This window comes from Gorilla gorilla, chromosome 15 (assembly GCF_029281585.2).
Source record: "Gorilla gorilla gorilla isolate KB3781 chromosome 15, NHGRI_mGorGor1-v2.1_pri, whole genome shotgun sequence".
Lineage (NCBI taxonomy): Eukaryota > Metazoa > Chordata > Mammalia > Primates > Hominidae > Gorilla > Gorilla gorilla.
In genome coordinates this window covers 90,170,666-90,186,243 of record NC_073239.2, presented here as the reverse complement: position 1 = coordinate 90,186,243, position 15,578 = coordinate 90,170,666, and the positions used below count along the sequence as shown (strand labels likewise).

The following is a 15,578-nucleotide window of genomic DNA, read 5'->3' as shown; positions in this document are numbered from 1 at the left end:
GGATTTGACCTTGACTTCTCTTTTTCTTATACCCTACATCCACTCCATCAACAGTTCCTGTCTGCTTCAGCCTTCAAGAACCTAATCAATTCTCACTATCTCCACCACTCCTACCCTGGTCCAAGCCAGCATCTCCTCTTATCTGAACCATTGCAGTAGCATCCTACTAGCATCCTGCTACCCCGGCTTTCATTATTGTCCTCCTGCCATTCCCTCTTGAGAGATCAACCTGAGTGATCTTTTTAAGACAGAGGCCCAGCCGGGCGCGGTGGCTCACGCCTGTAATCCCAGCACGTTGGGAGGCTGAGGCGGGTGGATCACGAGGTCAGGAGATGGAGACTATCCTGGCTAACACGGTGAAACCCCGTCTCTACTAAAAATGCAAAAAAATTAGCCGGGCGTGGTGGCGGGCGCCTGTAGTCCCAGCTACTCGGGAGGCTGAGGCAGGAGAATGGCGTGAACCCGGGAGGCGGAGCTTGCAGTGAGCCAAGATCGTGCCACTGTGCTCCAGCCTGGGCAACAGAGCAAGACTCCGTCTCAAAAAAAAAAAAAAAAAGAGGCCCGATTATGTTGCTTCACTGTCCCATGTCCTCCAGTAGCTTCCTGACCTACTCAGAGTAAAAGCCAAAGTCTTTTAGGCCTCGTAGGCCATTGCATATGAATCCCCTCTTTTTCCTCTTTTATCTCCTCCTAGCCTTCCTCTTGCTCCCTCTGTTCCAGCCACACTAGCCTCCTCAGTATTCCTTAAACACACCAGGTATGCTTTCACCTCAGGGCCTTTGTACTTGCTGTAACCTCTAGTCTGGAACGCACATCATCCAGATATATGTGTGGCTCACTTCCTCATCTCTTTCCCTTCACTCAAAAGCCCCATTATCAGGCATTTACTGACAACTTTTTAAAAAATCCAAACACCACTCTCCCCCAGACACACACACACTCCCTATTCCCCTTCCTAGCTTTTTTTTTTTTTTTTAAAGACAGAGTCTCACTCTGTTGCCCAGGCTGGAGTGCAGTGGCGCAATCTCGGCTCACTGCAAGCTCCGCCTCCTGGGTTCATGCCATTCTCTGGCCTCAGCCTCCCGAGTAGCTGGGACTACAGGTGCCCGCCACCACACCCAGCTAATTTCTTGTGTTTTCAGTAGAGACAGGGTTTTACTGTGTTAGCCAGGGTGGTCTCAATCACCTGACCTCGTGATCCACCCGCCTCGGCCTCCCAAAGTGCTGGGATTATAGGGGTGAGCCACCATGCTTGACCCCTAGCTTTATTTTTATCTGATAGGGTTTATCACTGTGTGTCATACCATACATTTTACTTCTTTATCTCTTCCTCACTGAAATGTTAAGCTCTGTGAGGACAGTGATCTCCACCTGTTTTGTTTACTGCTGAATCTTCAGTACCTAGAATAATTTGTGGTCCATAGTAGCTGCTCCAAAATATTTGAATTAATGCGTAAAGGAATGAATGAGAAATGTACTGTTCAAGTTCACCCTGTTGTGGGGGGAATCAGATAGGTAAAGACATGGTTACCAAATTGTGTGACAATAACAGGTGCTCCAGGAGCAAAAAGGAAGAGTGAATGTGAAAGGTTGTAATGAAGGCTTCTAGGAGGAGATGACACCTAAGGCTGAGCCTAAAAACTATGAATTCCAGTTAAACTAACTTAGAAGAGAAAGACATTTCAGACAGAAGGAACAGCACTATCAGGGACATTGGAATGAGAGAAAACATGTTCCACACTCATTCATTCATTCATTCAACCTAGGGGTGTTGAGAAGGAAACAGAAGATGAGACCCAGATTTCGTTCATGGATGACCAAGGGGTTGGTGGAATCACTCATTGTGAGAAGGGATAAATTTGGTATTGGACAGGTTGAATTTGAGATGCCTCTAGAATTTTCATTTCAGCTACTATATACCTTTGAAATATGAACTTAATATTGGAATAATCCCTAGGTCTCCCCTCCCCCAATTGAACTGATTTGGCAAACTAGAAGAGCTAAATTGCCTCCCCAAAATCTCTCCTTTACTGTGTAGTTCATGACATGCTCCATCCTTGTGTTTTCCTAAAAGCCTTTAAGTGCCCCTCTCATTTAAGAAAGTACAGGAATAATGAACCTTAGTGTCTGAGACTAAAAGTTACTGTACTCTTCCTGAGCACAGTACAATCTCAAATCCTGAAGAAAGTTGTGTTTCTGTCCTTTAACTGCTTTGTTCTTTGGGGTATATTCACTGGATTTTGGAATTATAAGACAAAATTTATTGATTACACCATTCTGTTCAGAAATTCAAATATTATAGACTTCAAGGCTTTTCTCTTCTGATTTAAAAAGCAATGAAGCTGCGTTTCCTCTGAAAAAAGTCTCGTTTGTTTATTACAAGGCACACTGTATTATGGTTCCCTGGTTTATATATCACCGTTACTCTGTAATGCCTGCCTCTGTGTAGATGTGACGGAAAGACTGACCAGTGATTCTTTACACATTGGGAACCTTTGAAGACCTCTTTAGTTTGTAGCTGAAGGAACTTTGCACAGTAGAATTGCAAATCACTGTTGTTCTGAGAGTGACTTGCTCTGCCCTAATTGGTCTGTTTGCTGCTGTTGCTTCTTAATATTTCAAAGCTATGCAAAATGATGTTTCCATGTGTCTTTATAGCATTTCTTCACTTCAGCTTACATTAGAACATCTGCTTAACCCTTTTGCTCTTACCTAGCATATGCCCGCAGAGCTGTCTTGCCTCCAAATGTCATTTTTATTTTTGTTAATTAATGGCATGCTCTTATCTCACTGGTGATCTTGGGGATCATAGAATTTTAGAGTTGGACGGCACCTTAAAATAGGTAGGATATAAATACATTTGTCAGAAAAAAAAAGAAAATGAATTCGGGGACACAGTTCCAACAGGTCTAATATTTCAGTATAATGAATTATCTTTCCAAGAAGATTCAATTAATTATAGAGATTATGATTGTATCAGATGTCGCAAACTATGGCCCACTACTGTATTTGTTTTTGTAAATAACATTTTATTGGAACAAAGTCATGCCCATTTGTGTACATATTGTTATGGCTGCTTTTGTGCAATGATAGAGTTGAGTAGTTGCAATGGAGATCATATGTCCTGCAAAGCCTAAAATATTTTGTTGTCTGGTCCTTCACAAAAAACGTTTGCTAATCCTTAATTTCAACAATTTAAAAACTCATTTCGGCCAGGCGCGGTAGCTCACACCTGTAATCCCAGCATTTTGGGAGGCTGAGGTGGGCGGATCACCTGAGGTCAGCAGTTCAAGACCAGCCTGGCCAACATGGTGAAACCCCTTCTCTATTAAAAATACAAAAATTAGCCATAGCTGGGCGTGGTGGCAGGCACCTGTAATCCCAGCCATTTGAGAGGCTGAGGCAGGAGAATCGCTTGAACGCAGGAGGTGGAGGTTACAGTGAGCCAGGATCGCACCACCACACTCCAAGCATGGGCGACAGAGCAAGACTCTGCCTCAAAAAACAAAACAAAACTCATTCCTCCAACTCCAACTCATTTCTCCCAAGGATAACATTAATTATACTGATGAAATAAAAGAGCAGTGTAAGAATCTTTCCACCTACCATGTATATCACCAACTTGTCATTTTCATCCTTTTTCAATTTATTTTTAAAAAGTGGTTTCAGCTGGACATAGTGGCTCACATCTGTAATCCTAATACTTTGGGAGGCTGAGGTGGGAGGATCACTTGAAGCCAGAACTTGAGACCAGCCTGGGCAACATAGCAAGACCCCATCTCTATAAAAATAAAAAAGTAGCCAGGTGTGGTGGTACTTACTTGTGGTCTCCCAGCTACTCAGGAGGCTGAGGTGGGTAGATGACTTGAGCCCAGGAGTTTGAGGCTACAGTGAGCTGTGATCACACCACTGTGCTCCAGCCTGGGTGTCAGAATAAGACCCTGTCTCTAATAAAAAAAAAAAAAGAAAGAAAGAAACAGTGGTTTCTACTTAAAGAAACAAAAAAAGCCTGGAGATAGGTAGATAGCAATTGGTTATTTCAGTTGCCTTTTACTGTACGTAGCTTTTATATTTAGGAGAAAGTCATCTTACAGTGTGCTGAGCTTGTTACTATTTCTGTGCCATTTTCCATTTTGTGTTCCTTCACCGATTTTTTTCGTGTTAAGATTACCTGTGCATTTCTCTTCTGGTACAAGTTTCCTGATTTAGTAATTTGTAATAGATCCACTGTATGTTGCTATTTTCTTCAGTGTCAGAACCTGCTTAGTTGCTATATTGGTTTATATCTACCCATAATAAAAGGTTTTAAAGAAGATAATAATTTTAAAATACTAAGCTGGATATTTATAGTGTAGAGTAATTACTTGAGAAAGTTATACTTTCATTTTTTACTTTTGGTTAGCTTGATCCTTCTGCTCAGATTTCACCAATTTAAATTCCAAGTTACTAAAGTTCTGTCCATGTTAGATTGGTTTTCTTTGAAAAAAAAGGATTTTTGTCTTTATTGTGAAACTTTTTCATGATAACATTTGTCAGTGTGAATTCTACCTATAACTGAAATTATTATTAAAGTAGAAAGTGTTAGAGCAGCGATGATAAAATAATTCTGAATGTCTGAACATCTGTGTTGCCACTTCTACATTTTTAGTAGTTCCTGAAGCATGTTTTTTTTTGTTTTTTGTTTTTTGGTTTTGAGATGGAGTGTCACTCTGTCACCCAGACTGGAGTGCAGTAGTGTGATCTTGCTTGGCTCACTGCAACCTCTGCCTCCTGGGTTCAAGCAATTCTCCTGCCACAGCCTCCAGAGCAGCTGGGACTCTAGGCGCGTGTCACCACACCCAGCTGATTTTTGTGGTTTTAGTAGAGACGGGGTTTCACCATGTTGGCCAGGATGGTCTCAAACTCCTGACCTCAGGTGATCCACTGGCCCTGGCCTCCCAAAGTGCTGGGATTACAGGCATGAGCCACCATGCCTGGCCAGCATGTTGTCTTTTTAAAGAGGTGTTTGTGCCACTAAGATGTATGTAAATTCTTTTTTTTCTTTCTTTCTTTCTTTTTTGAGATGGAGTCTCACTCTGTTGCCCAGGCTGGAGTGCAATGGTGCGATCTCAGCTCACTGCAACCTCCACCTCCCGGGTTCAAGGGAGTCTCCTGTCTCACCCTCCTGAGTAGCTGGGATTACAGGCACCTGCTACCACACCCGGCTAATTTTTATATTTTTAGTAGAGACGGGGTTTCGCCATGTTCGTGAGGTTGGTCTCGAACTCCTGACGTCAGGTGATCCACCCTCCTTGGCTTCCTCCCAAAGTGCTGGGATTATAGGCGTGAGCCACTGTGCCCGGCCTGTATGTAAATTCTACATTTGATACTTAATGTAGTTTTGTCTTTTTTCAGTCCTTTGATTAGTTAACTGTGGCCTGATCGCCTAGGGTACTGATTTCAAGTAGACAGTTTTAGGGCAGACAGTCTTCTCTCAGCCATGTTTATCTTCTTTTCTTAAAAAGAATGAAAGACTCAAGTTTACAAATAATATGGAAGTATTGGCCAGGTGCAGTGAGTGGCTCATGCCTGTAATCCCAGCACTTTGAGAGGCTAAAGTGGGCGGATCACCTGAGGTCAGTTCGAGACCAGCCTGGCCAACATGGCGAAACCCCATCTCTACCAAAAAAAATACAAAAAAATTAGCTGGGTGTGGGGCCGTGCATCCGTAATCCCAGCTACTCGGGAAGCTGAGGCATGAGAATCACTTGAGCCCAGGAGACAGAGGTTGCAGTGAGCCTAAATTGCTCCACTGCACTCCAGCCTGGGCGACAGAGTAAGGCTCGTCTCAAAAAAAAAAAAAAAAAAAAAAGAAATGTGGAAGTATTGCAACTATAGAATTTGTGAGAGGAAGCCTGGGCTTAATTTCAGCTACAGGCATCTCTAATCATTAATATTTCAGTACCTGACTTAAATAACTATAATGTGGCAAACTATAATGGTGTACAAGAACCCACACCCAAAAGTATGAACAAATACAAGAATTCGTATTATCTGTTTTCTTCCCCTCTTCAGAGAGATCAGAGGCCATGAAATATGACAAATATGATTCCTTACTGATACATTAGTACAGTACTATAAAATTATTAAGGCCTATCTCAAAAAGCACAATTTTTTAATTTTTTTTATTTTTTTTTATTTTTGAGATGGAGTCTCGCTGTGTCACCCAGGCAGGAGTGCAGTGGCGTGATCTCAGCTCACTGCAACCTCTGCCTCCCAGGTTCAAGCAATTCTCCTGCCTCAGCCTCCTGAGTAGCTGTAATTACAGGCACATGCCCCCACACCTGGCTAATTTTTTGTATTTTTAGTAGATATGGGGTTTCAGCATGTTGCCCAGGCTGGTTTCGAACTCCTGGCCTCAAGCGATCCACCTGCCTTGGCCTCCCAAAGTATTGGGATTACAGACATGAGCCACCACACCCAGCCACACATGTTTTTATAACCATATAATTGGGATGTGTGTGGTGATTTACACCTGTAATCCCAGCACTTTGGTAAGCTAAAGCAGGAGGATCGCTTGAGCCTAGGAGTTCAAGGCTGCAGTGAATTATGATTATGTCACTGTGCTCCAGCCTAGGCAGCAGGGCAAGACCCCGTCTCTACAAAAAATTGTTTAAAAATTAGCTGGGTATGGTAGTGCACGCCTGTAGTCCCAGCTACTGGGGAGGCTGAAGTGGGAGAATTACTGGAGCCCAGGAGTTCAAGGCTGCAGTGAGCTGTCCTGTGCCACTTGCATGGCAGCCTGGGCAACAAGGCAAGACCCTGTCTCCAAACAAACAAGCATATAATTGGGCCAAGAAAATGTTACATTTCCCTGAATATTGTAAGGAGACTAACTGGAGAACAGTCCCATTCTAAACTGACCTTTTATTTTTCGCTTCTTCAGTCTTCCAACCTTGAAGTAGTCCTATCTGTTGCTTCAGATACTGAACACTGCAGGCTACAATTATACAATGAGCAGATTGATTAAACTGCAAATTTAAATATCTTAGGATTGTCAGTGCCATTTGGCAATGTTGTATATCACTGGTCAGCTGTCTCCTGTTTCCTACAACAGATATTTAGCGTATTTTTTCTTTCAACAAATATTTCTTGAACTGCTACTCTGTTCCAGGTGTTGTTCAAGTTCCAGGGATACAGCAGTGAATGATAGAGGGAAGAAACCTTGCCCTCATGGAGCTTACCTTCCAGCAAAATACTAAATGTTACATGAGGGTTGGTTAAATATGAGCAGTTACTGTTGCTGGTGAATGACTCTTCTACCAATTTGCCTGGAACAGCCCTATTATAACACCCATTTATCAGTTTTAATAGTCATCTCTCTTTTTTTATTGTACTTTAAGTTCTAGAACAATGAGAACACTTGGACACAGGAAGGGGGACATCACACACCGAGGCCTGTTGTGGGGTGAGGGGAGGGGGGAGGAATAGCATTAGGAGATATACCTAATGTAAATGACGAGTCATCTCTTTCATTTTCAAAGGGTTCCCAGTTTGTAGAATAAATTATACGACCGTCCTTGTTCTAAACCTTTCGTATACATTAATTCGTTTAATCTTCACAGTAACCCTATGAGGTATATGAGATTATTAACATCATTATACAGGTGTAGAAAGTGAAGCATAGAGAAGTTAAATTAAACCTGCCTTTGATCATACTAGGAGTAACTTGCAGAACCAGAATTCAAATCCAAACAACAGCTTGGTTCCTAGTCACTGTGCTAGACTGCCTCCATACTACTGTTCTAAATCTTTAATATTTTACTCTGCCTGTCGTCTTTCCTCTCCCCAGCAAAGTAAAGCAGGTAAATTAAAACCATAAATTCACAGATGAATTTATGGTTCTCCAGAGTGAATTTCCTCCACTTGCTACTCCCTCCTTTACAAATCTGTCTTCATCTCTACTCGGCCTCACTTTATGCCTCCATTTCATAGGAATGGACATCTCTCCTCCTGTCTAAAACTTGTATTCTAGCCCCATCTCACCCTGCATTTTGCTGGACTTTGTTCTCTAAATTACTCTTCTCTTTTTCTTGGGCCTTCCGTTTCCATTGTTCCACTGGCTTTTCCCATTCAGCACATGAAGAGGATGTCATTGTTGAAAATGTGTATCACTCTTTTAAGAATTCTGCTTTACTATTGGGAGAGGTTTTTAAAAGTTTATTAATAATATAATGATGATAATGGCTACTAATTGTTACCCTATTTAAATTCCAGATACTGTATATAATCTCTAATCCTTTTAACAAACTACAAATATTTTACGGATGAAGAGATGGAAGCTCAGTGGGCTACATAACTTTCTTAGCTTATGAATAGTAGCGCTGAATTCAGTCTCATATTTGTCTTAATCCAAAGCCCATTCTATTTCAAGTATAACATGCTAGTTTATCACAATTCTTATAGACTTCCCTTGATCCTCTGCCTGTGTCTTATTGCCCTGCAGCTCTCCTTTTTATAGAAAAGCTTTGTAAAAAAAAGTATTTAATACTTGTAGACTCTTCTTGCCTTTCATTTACTTCTCGACCCATTCTAGTCTAACTTCTACTTCTGTATCACGATCCTCCAAAGAAACAGAACTGCTAGGAGATATGTCATATATATGACGTATATGTGTCACATATATGACGTATAGGTGTCACATATATGACGTATAGGTGTCACATATATGACGTATAGGTGTCACATGCATGACGTATAGGTGTCACATGCATGACGTATAGGTGTCACATGCATGACGTATAGGTGTATCACATGCATGACGTATAGGTGTCATATCGCATGACATATGTGTCACGTCACATGCATGACATATGTGTCACGTCACATGCATGACATATGTGTCACGTCACATGCATGACATGTGTCACGTCACATGCATGACATATGTGTCATGTCACATGCATGACATATATGTCATGTCACATGCATGACATATATGTCATGTCACATGCATGACATGTCATATCACATATATGACATGTCATATCGATGACATATATATGACATATATACATATCTATTTTAAGAATTCACTCGTGATTGTAGGGGCTGGCAGGCTGGCAAGTCTGATACCTGTAAAGCAGGCCAACAGGCTGGAAACTCAGGCAGGGTTTCTTCTCCAGGAAACCTCAGTTTTTGCTCTTGAGGCCTTCAACTGATTGGATGAAGCATACCCATACTACCAAGGCTAATCTCCTTTACCTAAATTCAATTCATTGTAATAATATTTACAGAGTAGCTTCTAATTGCCCATAGAATCAAGATCAAAGTCCTTATCAGGAATAGAAGGCCTTCCGTTATTAGGCCTTTCCTATTCTATCTCCCATTACACCTTTCCCATTGCCAAGTCTACTTACCAAGCCATACTGAAATATTTATAGAGCCCCAGACTTGCCATGTTGTTTGCTTCCATGTCCTGTACTGCTGTATCTTCTGCCTGGCATGTCCAGTACCTCTGTTACTTCCCTGTCTCCCTACCCCTACCTAAGCATCAAGAAAAATTATTCCAGCACCCAGTTCAGTCTTCTTTGTATAACCTTCCCCAGTTCCACAAAGAGATTTGATTATACCTTTTTTCTGACATCATTGTACCTTGTTCTCAGCTCTACTGTAGCATTTACCTACGGTATTCTTTATTTTTTGTCTGATTGTTGCCTTTCAGTAACCTTCCAGGTATTTCCACTGGCTAGCATATTATAGGCACTCATCAAATTTATGGTGGTGGTGGAGATGATGAGGCCGAGTGGATCACAGGTTATTTCAGTAAGGCCATGTCCTCATATCAAGTTTTCCTGGGCTTGGATCACTTATAGAGGAGAATGGTAGTTCTAAAAGTCTCCCTTGTCGCTTCTAGAGGCTGCTGCGCCAACCTTAGCACCAGATTCCTTTTGATCTATACTTTTTATGATAATCTGATACCTATTCTCAGCCTTCATATTGCTTTTGTTTTATTTTGCTGTATCCTTGAGGCAGTTAAAAAGAAAGGACACTGTTAAATTACTATTACATTCCATCACAGGAGGAATTATGCATCAGCTTGTTCTCATGTGATTCTCACGTGCCAAAAAGTATTTTCTGAGCCAATAAAAAGAAAATTATTTTTTCAGTAGTTTTTAAATCTTCCTGTGTCCCCAAAATGTCTCCATGCATTTAATGTCAAATTAAAAACCAAGCCAAGGCTGGGTACAGTGGTGCACACTTGTAGTCCTGGCTACACGTGGGGCTGGGACAAGGGGATCACTTGAGCCCAGGAGTTCAAGGCTGTAATGCTTTATGATCATACCTGTGAATAGCCACTGCACTCCAGCCTGGGCAACACAGTGAGACCTCGTCTCTAAAATTATTAGAGGCTGGGCACAGTGGCTCACACCTGTAATCCCAGCACTTTGGGAGGCTGAGGCAGGCAGATCACTTGAGGTCAGGAGTTCCAGACCAGCCTGGCCAACATGGTGAAACTCCGTCTCTACTAGAAATACAAAAATTAGCCAGGCATGGTGGCAGGCGCCTGTAATCCCAGCTAGTCGGGAGGCTGAGGCAGGAGAATCACTTAAACCCAGGAGGGGGAGGTTGCAGTGAGCCAATATCGCATCACTGCTCTCCAGCCTGGGCGACAGAGTGAGACTCTGTCTCAAGAAAAAAAAAAATTATTAGGAAAAATGTCTGTGTTAACTCTGAGAGAACAAATAATGGCTTTTTAAAGACTGTTAATAGAATAATGAAGACTTACTGTGTTTTTAACGTGAAAATTTCAGGTGACTAAGGGTCCTGCTATAACATACTGGGGGTCATAGGATAGTAGAATGGTCAACATCTCAATTTAGACATGTTACTTCCTGCTCTAAATACACTTGTAGACGCTACTTGTGGTGTAACTCCTTATGTATTTAATAATTATCTGACTCTGGTTTTCTTGGTTGATTTTTTTAAATGGGTGAAGAATCTAGTTATGAATTCTTTGCCCTTTATGGAATGTGATATCTTGGTTTTTATTCCATCTGTTACTTCCCTTTTACTTAATTTTATCTTATTGTTTTGCATTGTGTTTCTAAAATAATGGCTTTGGCTTGTTTTTTCCTGAATGTTTCTGCAGTTTGGTTTGAGTATCTGGGTTTGGGCACCACTCCTGAACTTGGACTCCATCTGTACTTGTGACTTTTGGAAGGCAGAGTCAGTGTTTTCTGTGGAAGATGACTTTTTTTTAATATTATATATGTGTATCTCCCCCTCCCCTTTTTGGTTTCTCTTAAAAGACTGGAAAGAAAGCAGTTAAAGCAGTTCTGTGGGTCTCAGCAGATGGACTCAGAGTTGTGGATGAAAAAACTAAGGTAAGATTCTTTATTTTGATTTTGATTTATTTTATTTTTTTTTGGAGATGGAGTTTCACTCTTGTCACCCAGGCTGGAGTGCACTGGCACGATCTCGGCCCACCGCAACCTCCACCTCCCAGGTTCAAGCGATTCTCCTGCCTCAGCCTCCCTAGTAGCTGGGATTACAGGCATGTGCCACCATGCCCAGCTAATTTTGTATTTTTAGTAGAAATGGGGTTTCTCCATGTTGGTCAGGCTGGTCTCGAACTCCCGACCTCAGGTGATCCGCCCGCCTCGGCCTCCCAAAGTGCTGGGATTACAGGTATGAGCCACTGCGCCCAGCCTCGCCTGGCTAATTTTTGTATTATTAGTAGAGACGGGGTTTCACCATGTTGGCCAGGCTGATCTCGAACTCCTGACCTCAGGTGATCCACCGGCAGCCTCCTAAAGTGCTGGGATTACAGGAGTGAGCCACCACGCCTGGCCTAAGGTAAGATTCTTACAAGCTTAAATGGGACTGCTCATATGTTTTTTAAAATCTCTAATGATCAAATATAATACCCTTAAGCTGTTGAAGGGTATTATATTGTTGAAGCTTTATCCTTCCACTTAGTCCAAAGTACAATCTCCTGAGAGACTATTTAACGTTCAGGAAACCACTTTAGTTACTCATTTACTTTATGAGAAATAGTATTCTCTCAACATTTTGTTCTACATGACATAGCATGTCTAAGATACTAAGCATTAGCATTTAGTGTTAAGATCTGAGTTCTTTTTTTTTTTTTTTTTTGAGATGGAGTTTCACTCTTGTTGCCCAGGCTGGAGTGCAGTGGCATGATCCCAGCTCACTGCCACCTCCACCTCCTGGGTTCAAATGATTCTCCTGCCTTAACCTCCCAAGTAGCTGTTTACAAACACAGACCACCATGCCCCGCTAATTTTTGTATTTTTGGTACAGATGAGGTTTCACCATGTTGGTCAGGCTGGTCTTGAACTTCCGACCTCAAGTGATCCACCCGCCTTGGCCTCCCAAAGTGCTGGGATTACAGGCATGAGCCACCGCTCGTGGCCTATTTTTGTTCTTATATATTTTTTAATAAGTTTCCACTCTCACAAATTTGATATAATAGATGATAGACTATCCTTTTACCATATTTTAAAATTAAAAAAAGAGGGACTCCACATCTGAAATTTCTTCTTGCTCTGAAGAAAACACTATTTTAAGAAAATGATATTTGAACTAATTAACCTGGCTTTTGACTCAAAACTCAATTTAAGTGACATCTTAAGGACTAGTGAATGGCTCTTTGGTTAACATTTACTTAGAATCCAAATAATATCTCAAATCATAGGTACCATTTTGCATTTGAGAGACAGTGATCCTAAATGCCTAAATAAGAATAGACACACAGCTCTACCCCTAGAAAGCATACGGTGTTATATAAGTACATTTAATTATTAATTAAAATTTCCTAGAATACCTAAAGTCAGGAAGAAATTTAACAAGAAGATAATTAAAAAAAAAAAAAATTCAGATGCCACTGAAAGGGGAGAAAGTCTGGCAGGTAAAAAGCAGTTTTGATAGGCAACTTGCCTGGTAAATTTCAAGTGGTTTAATATAGCTGCATTTTAGTTATTTGACCTTATTACATTGCATACTTTTTTTTAAGTTCAAGAGAAGCAATAGTCTTCACTTTTAGTACATTACTGTTGGAAACAGTGATCATTTTAATTATTTTTTGGAACTTGTGTAGTTTTCATTAGTGTTTGGATGAAATTTGTTATACTTGAAAGCTATGTATTTAATTGTTTTATACAATAGTTGGAAAGTGATATTGCCCCCCTTGTGGCTACTTACACCACTGGCATTCATTAGTTTAGTTTTTTCCACACTGAATAGTAGTAATTAGTAGTCATTGGTGGCTTGTCACCATTGGGACCATCTTCCCACCTTGTATTTCACTATAAGCGGGAACTAATACCATATTGGGATCAGTATTGGTGATAACACCATGCCATGATCTGCACAAATTTTTGTGAAACAGAAGCTGAAATCTGAAGCCCTTAACCTTTGAGCAAGAAGCTCTGTCAGATTGCCTTGCTATCCCACCTCTCAACTCATGTCTATCTTGATTCTGATAGTGTTCCTACCTTTTTTTTTTTTTTTTTTTTTGAGACAGTGCCTTATACTGTCACCCAGGCTGGAGTACAGTGGCACAGACATAGCTCACTGCAGCCTCAGCCTCCTAGGCTGAGATAATTTTTTTTTTTTTTTTTTTTTTTTGGAGATGGGGTCTTACTATGTTGCCCAAGCTGGTTTTGAACCCCTGGGCTCAAGCAGTCCTCCCACCTCGGCGTCCCAAAGTGCTGGGATTACAGGTGTGAGCCACTGCACTTGGCCTAGTGTTCCTACTTGAGTATAGTAACTCTTAGTTTCTTAGAAAAAGAGATAAATGAATGGCCAGGCGCAGTGGCTCACACCTGTAATCCCAGCACTTTGGGAGGCCGAGGCGGGCAGATCACGAGGTCAGGAGATCGAGACCATCCTGGCTAACATGGTGAAGCCCCATCTCTACTAAAAATACAAAAAATTAGCTGGGCGTAGTGGCGGGAGCCTGTAGTCCCAGCTACTTGGGAGGCTGAGGCCGGAGAATGGCATGAACCTGGGAGGCTGAGCTTGCAGTGAGCCAAGATCGCGCCACTGCACTCCAGCCTGGGCGACAGAGCAAGACTCTGTATCAAAAAAAAAGAAGAGATAAATGAATTGCAAATGGAAATGTAATTGAACTAGTAGATGGAAATGTGAATGGAAATGAAATTTATGTTACAAAGAAAAAAATTAGAAAAACAAGTTTTAAAATGACTCTTCAGTGTGTTTCACTTGCAGCAATAGCTAAATAGAGCTTCTGTTGGACTGACCCTCTAGCAAACAACTGTAAATTCTAAACAAAATAACCCAATTATTCGAAGGCACTAGAAAATAACCCAAAGCGGATAGATTCTAGAGAAAAGCTGACACTTAGAAGAAGGAAATTGTATTGAGTGATTTCCCATTTCACAGCTTCTAGCCTAAGGATAGGCCCTAGTCTGTACCATATAGGGTAGCTCTAACTTCAGTGAGAAACACTTAGTCTTTAGGTCTTAAAAACTAAAAGACAGAATTTTTTTTTTTTTTTTTTTTTTTTAATGGAGTCTGGCTCTGTCGCCTAGGCTGGAGTGCAATGGTGCAATCTCGGCTTACTGCAACCTCCGCCTCCCGGGTTCAAGCAATTCTCCTGCCTCAGCCTCCTGAATAGCTGGGATTACAGGCATCCGCCTCCACACCCAGCGAATTTTTGTATTTTTAGTAGAGACAGAGTTTCACCATGTTGGCCAGGCTGGTCTTGAACTCCTGACCTCAAGTGATCCACCCACCTCAGCCTCCTAAAGTGCAGAAGACAGAATTTGAGGCAACAGTAGCCACTAGAAGGTAAAAAGAGAGGCTGGGCGTGGTGGCTCACACCTGTAATCCCAGCACTTTGGGAGGCCATAGGCGGGTGGATCACTTGAGTCCAGTAGTTTGAGACCATCCTGGCCAACATGCTGAAACCCTGTCTCTCCTAAAAATACAAAAAATTCGCTGGGCATGGTGGTGCGTGCCTATGGTTCCAGCTACTTGGGAGGCTGAGGCATGAGAGTCACTTGAACCTGGGAGGCAGAGGTTGCAGTAAGCTGAGATTGCATCATTGCACTCCAGCAGCCTGGGCGACAGAGCAAGACTGTCTCAAAAAAAGAAAGTAAAAAGAGAATCCTGGAAATGAGTAAGCCAAAAAGGAGTAGTCCCAAATTCTGTTCATAAATTCTGCCCAAATCTCTGACCCTTTAGCCATGTAGATTCAAGGCAGACTCCAAATAGCCCAACTAAGGATATAAAAACTGATATTTGATTACCTACGTATGGTAACATGCACCTGTAGTCCTAGCTCCTCGGGAGGCTGAGGCGGGAGGATCGCTTGAGCCCAGGAGTTGAGGTTACAGTGAGCAGTGATTGCGCCACTGCACCCCAGCCTGGATGACAGAGCAAGACAGTCTCAAAAAAAGAACAAAAACACCCTGATGTCTGAGGTGCTGTTCAAAAGAGTTTTCCATTTAAGTATAATCAAATTAGCTACCTGATAAAACCAAAAACATAACACTTCCAAGGAATGTAACGGAATCCATTCTTTCCACATACAACATTCACAATGACTA

At 41.7% G+C, this 15,578-nt stretch overlaps 2 protein-coding genes across 38 annotated transcripts in view; one reads left to right on the top strand and one right to left on the bottom strand.

Moving 5' to 3' along the window:
* Positions 1-15,578, bottom strand: part of PAPLN (papilin, proteoglycan like sulfated glycoprotein) — a 112,086-nt gene that overhangs the window by 38,745 nt on the left and 57,763 nt on the right. The window lies entirely within an intron of this gene.
* The window catches only part of NUMB (NUMB endocytic adaptor protein), a 190,603-nt gene that overhangs the window by 156,181 nt on the left and 18,844 nt on the right, over positions 1-15,578 (top strand). For all 36 annotated transcript variants that reach the window (XM_055360860.2, XM_019009713.4, XM_055360854.2 and 33 more), the window contains one exon: positions 11,292-11,366. In XM_055360860.2, coding sequence (XP_055216835.1) covers positions 11,292-11,366 — 75 coding nt within the window. The remainder of the gene's footprint in view (positions 1-11,291; positions 11,367-15,578) is intronic.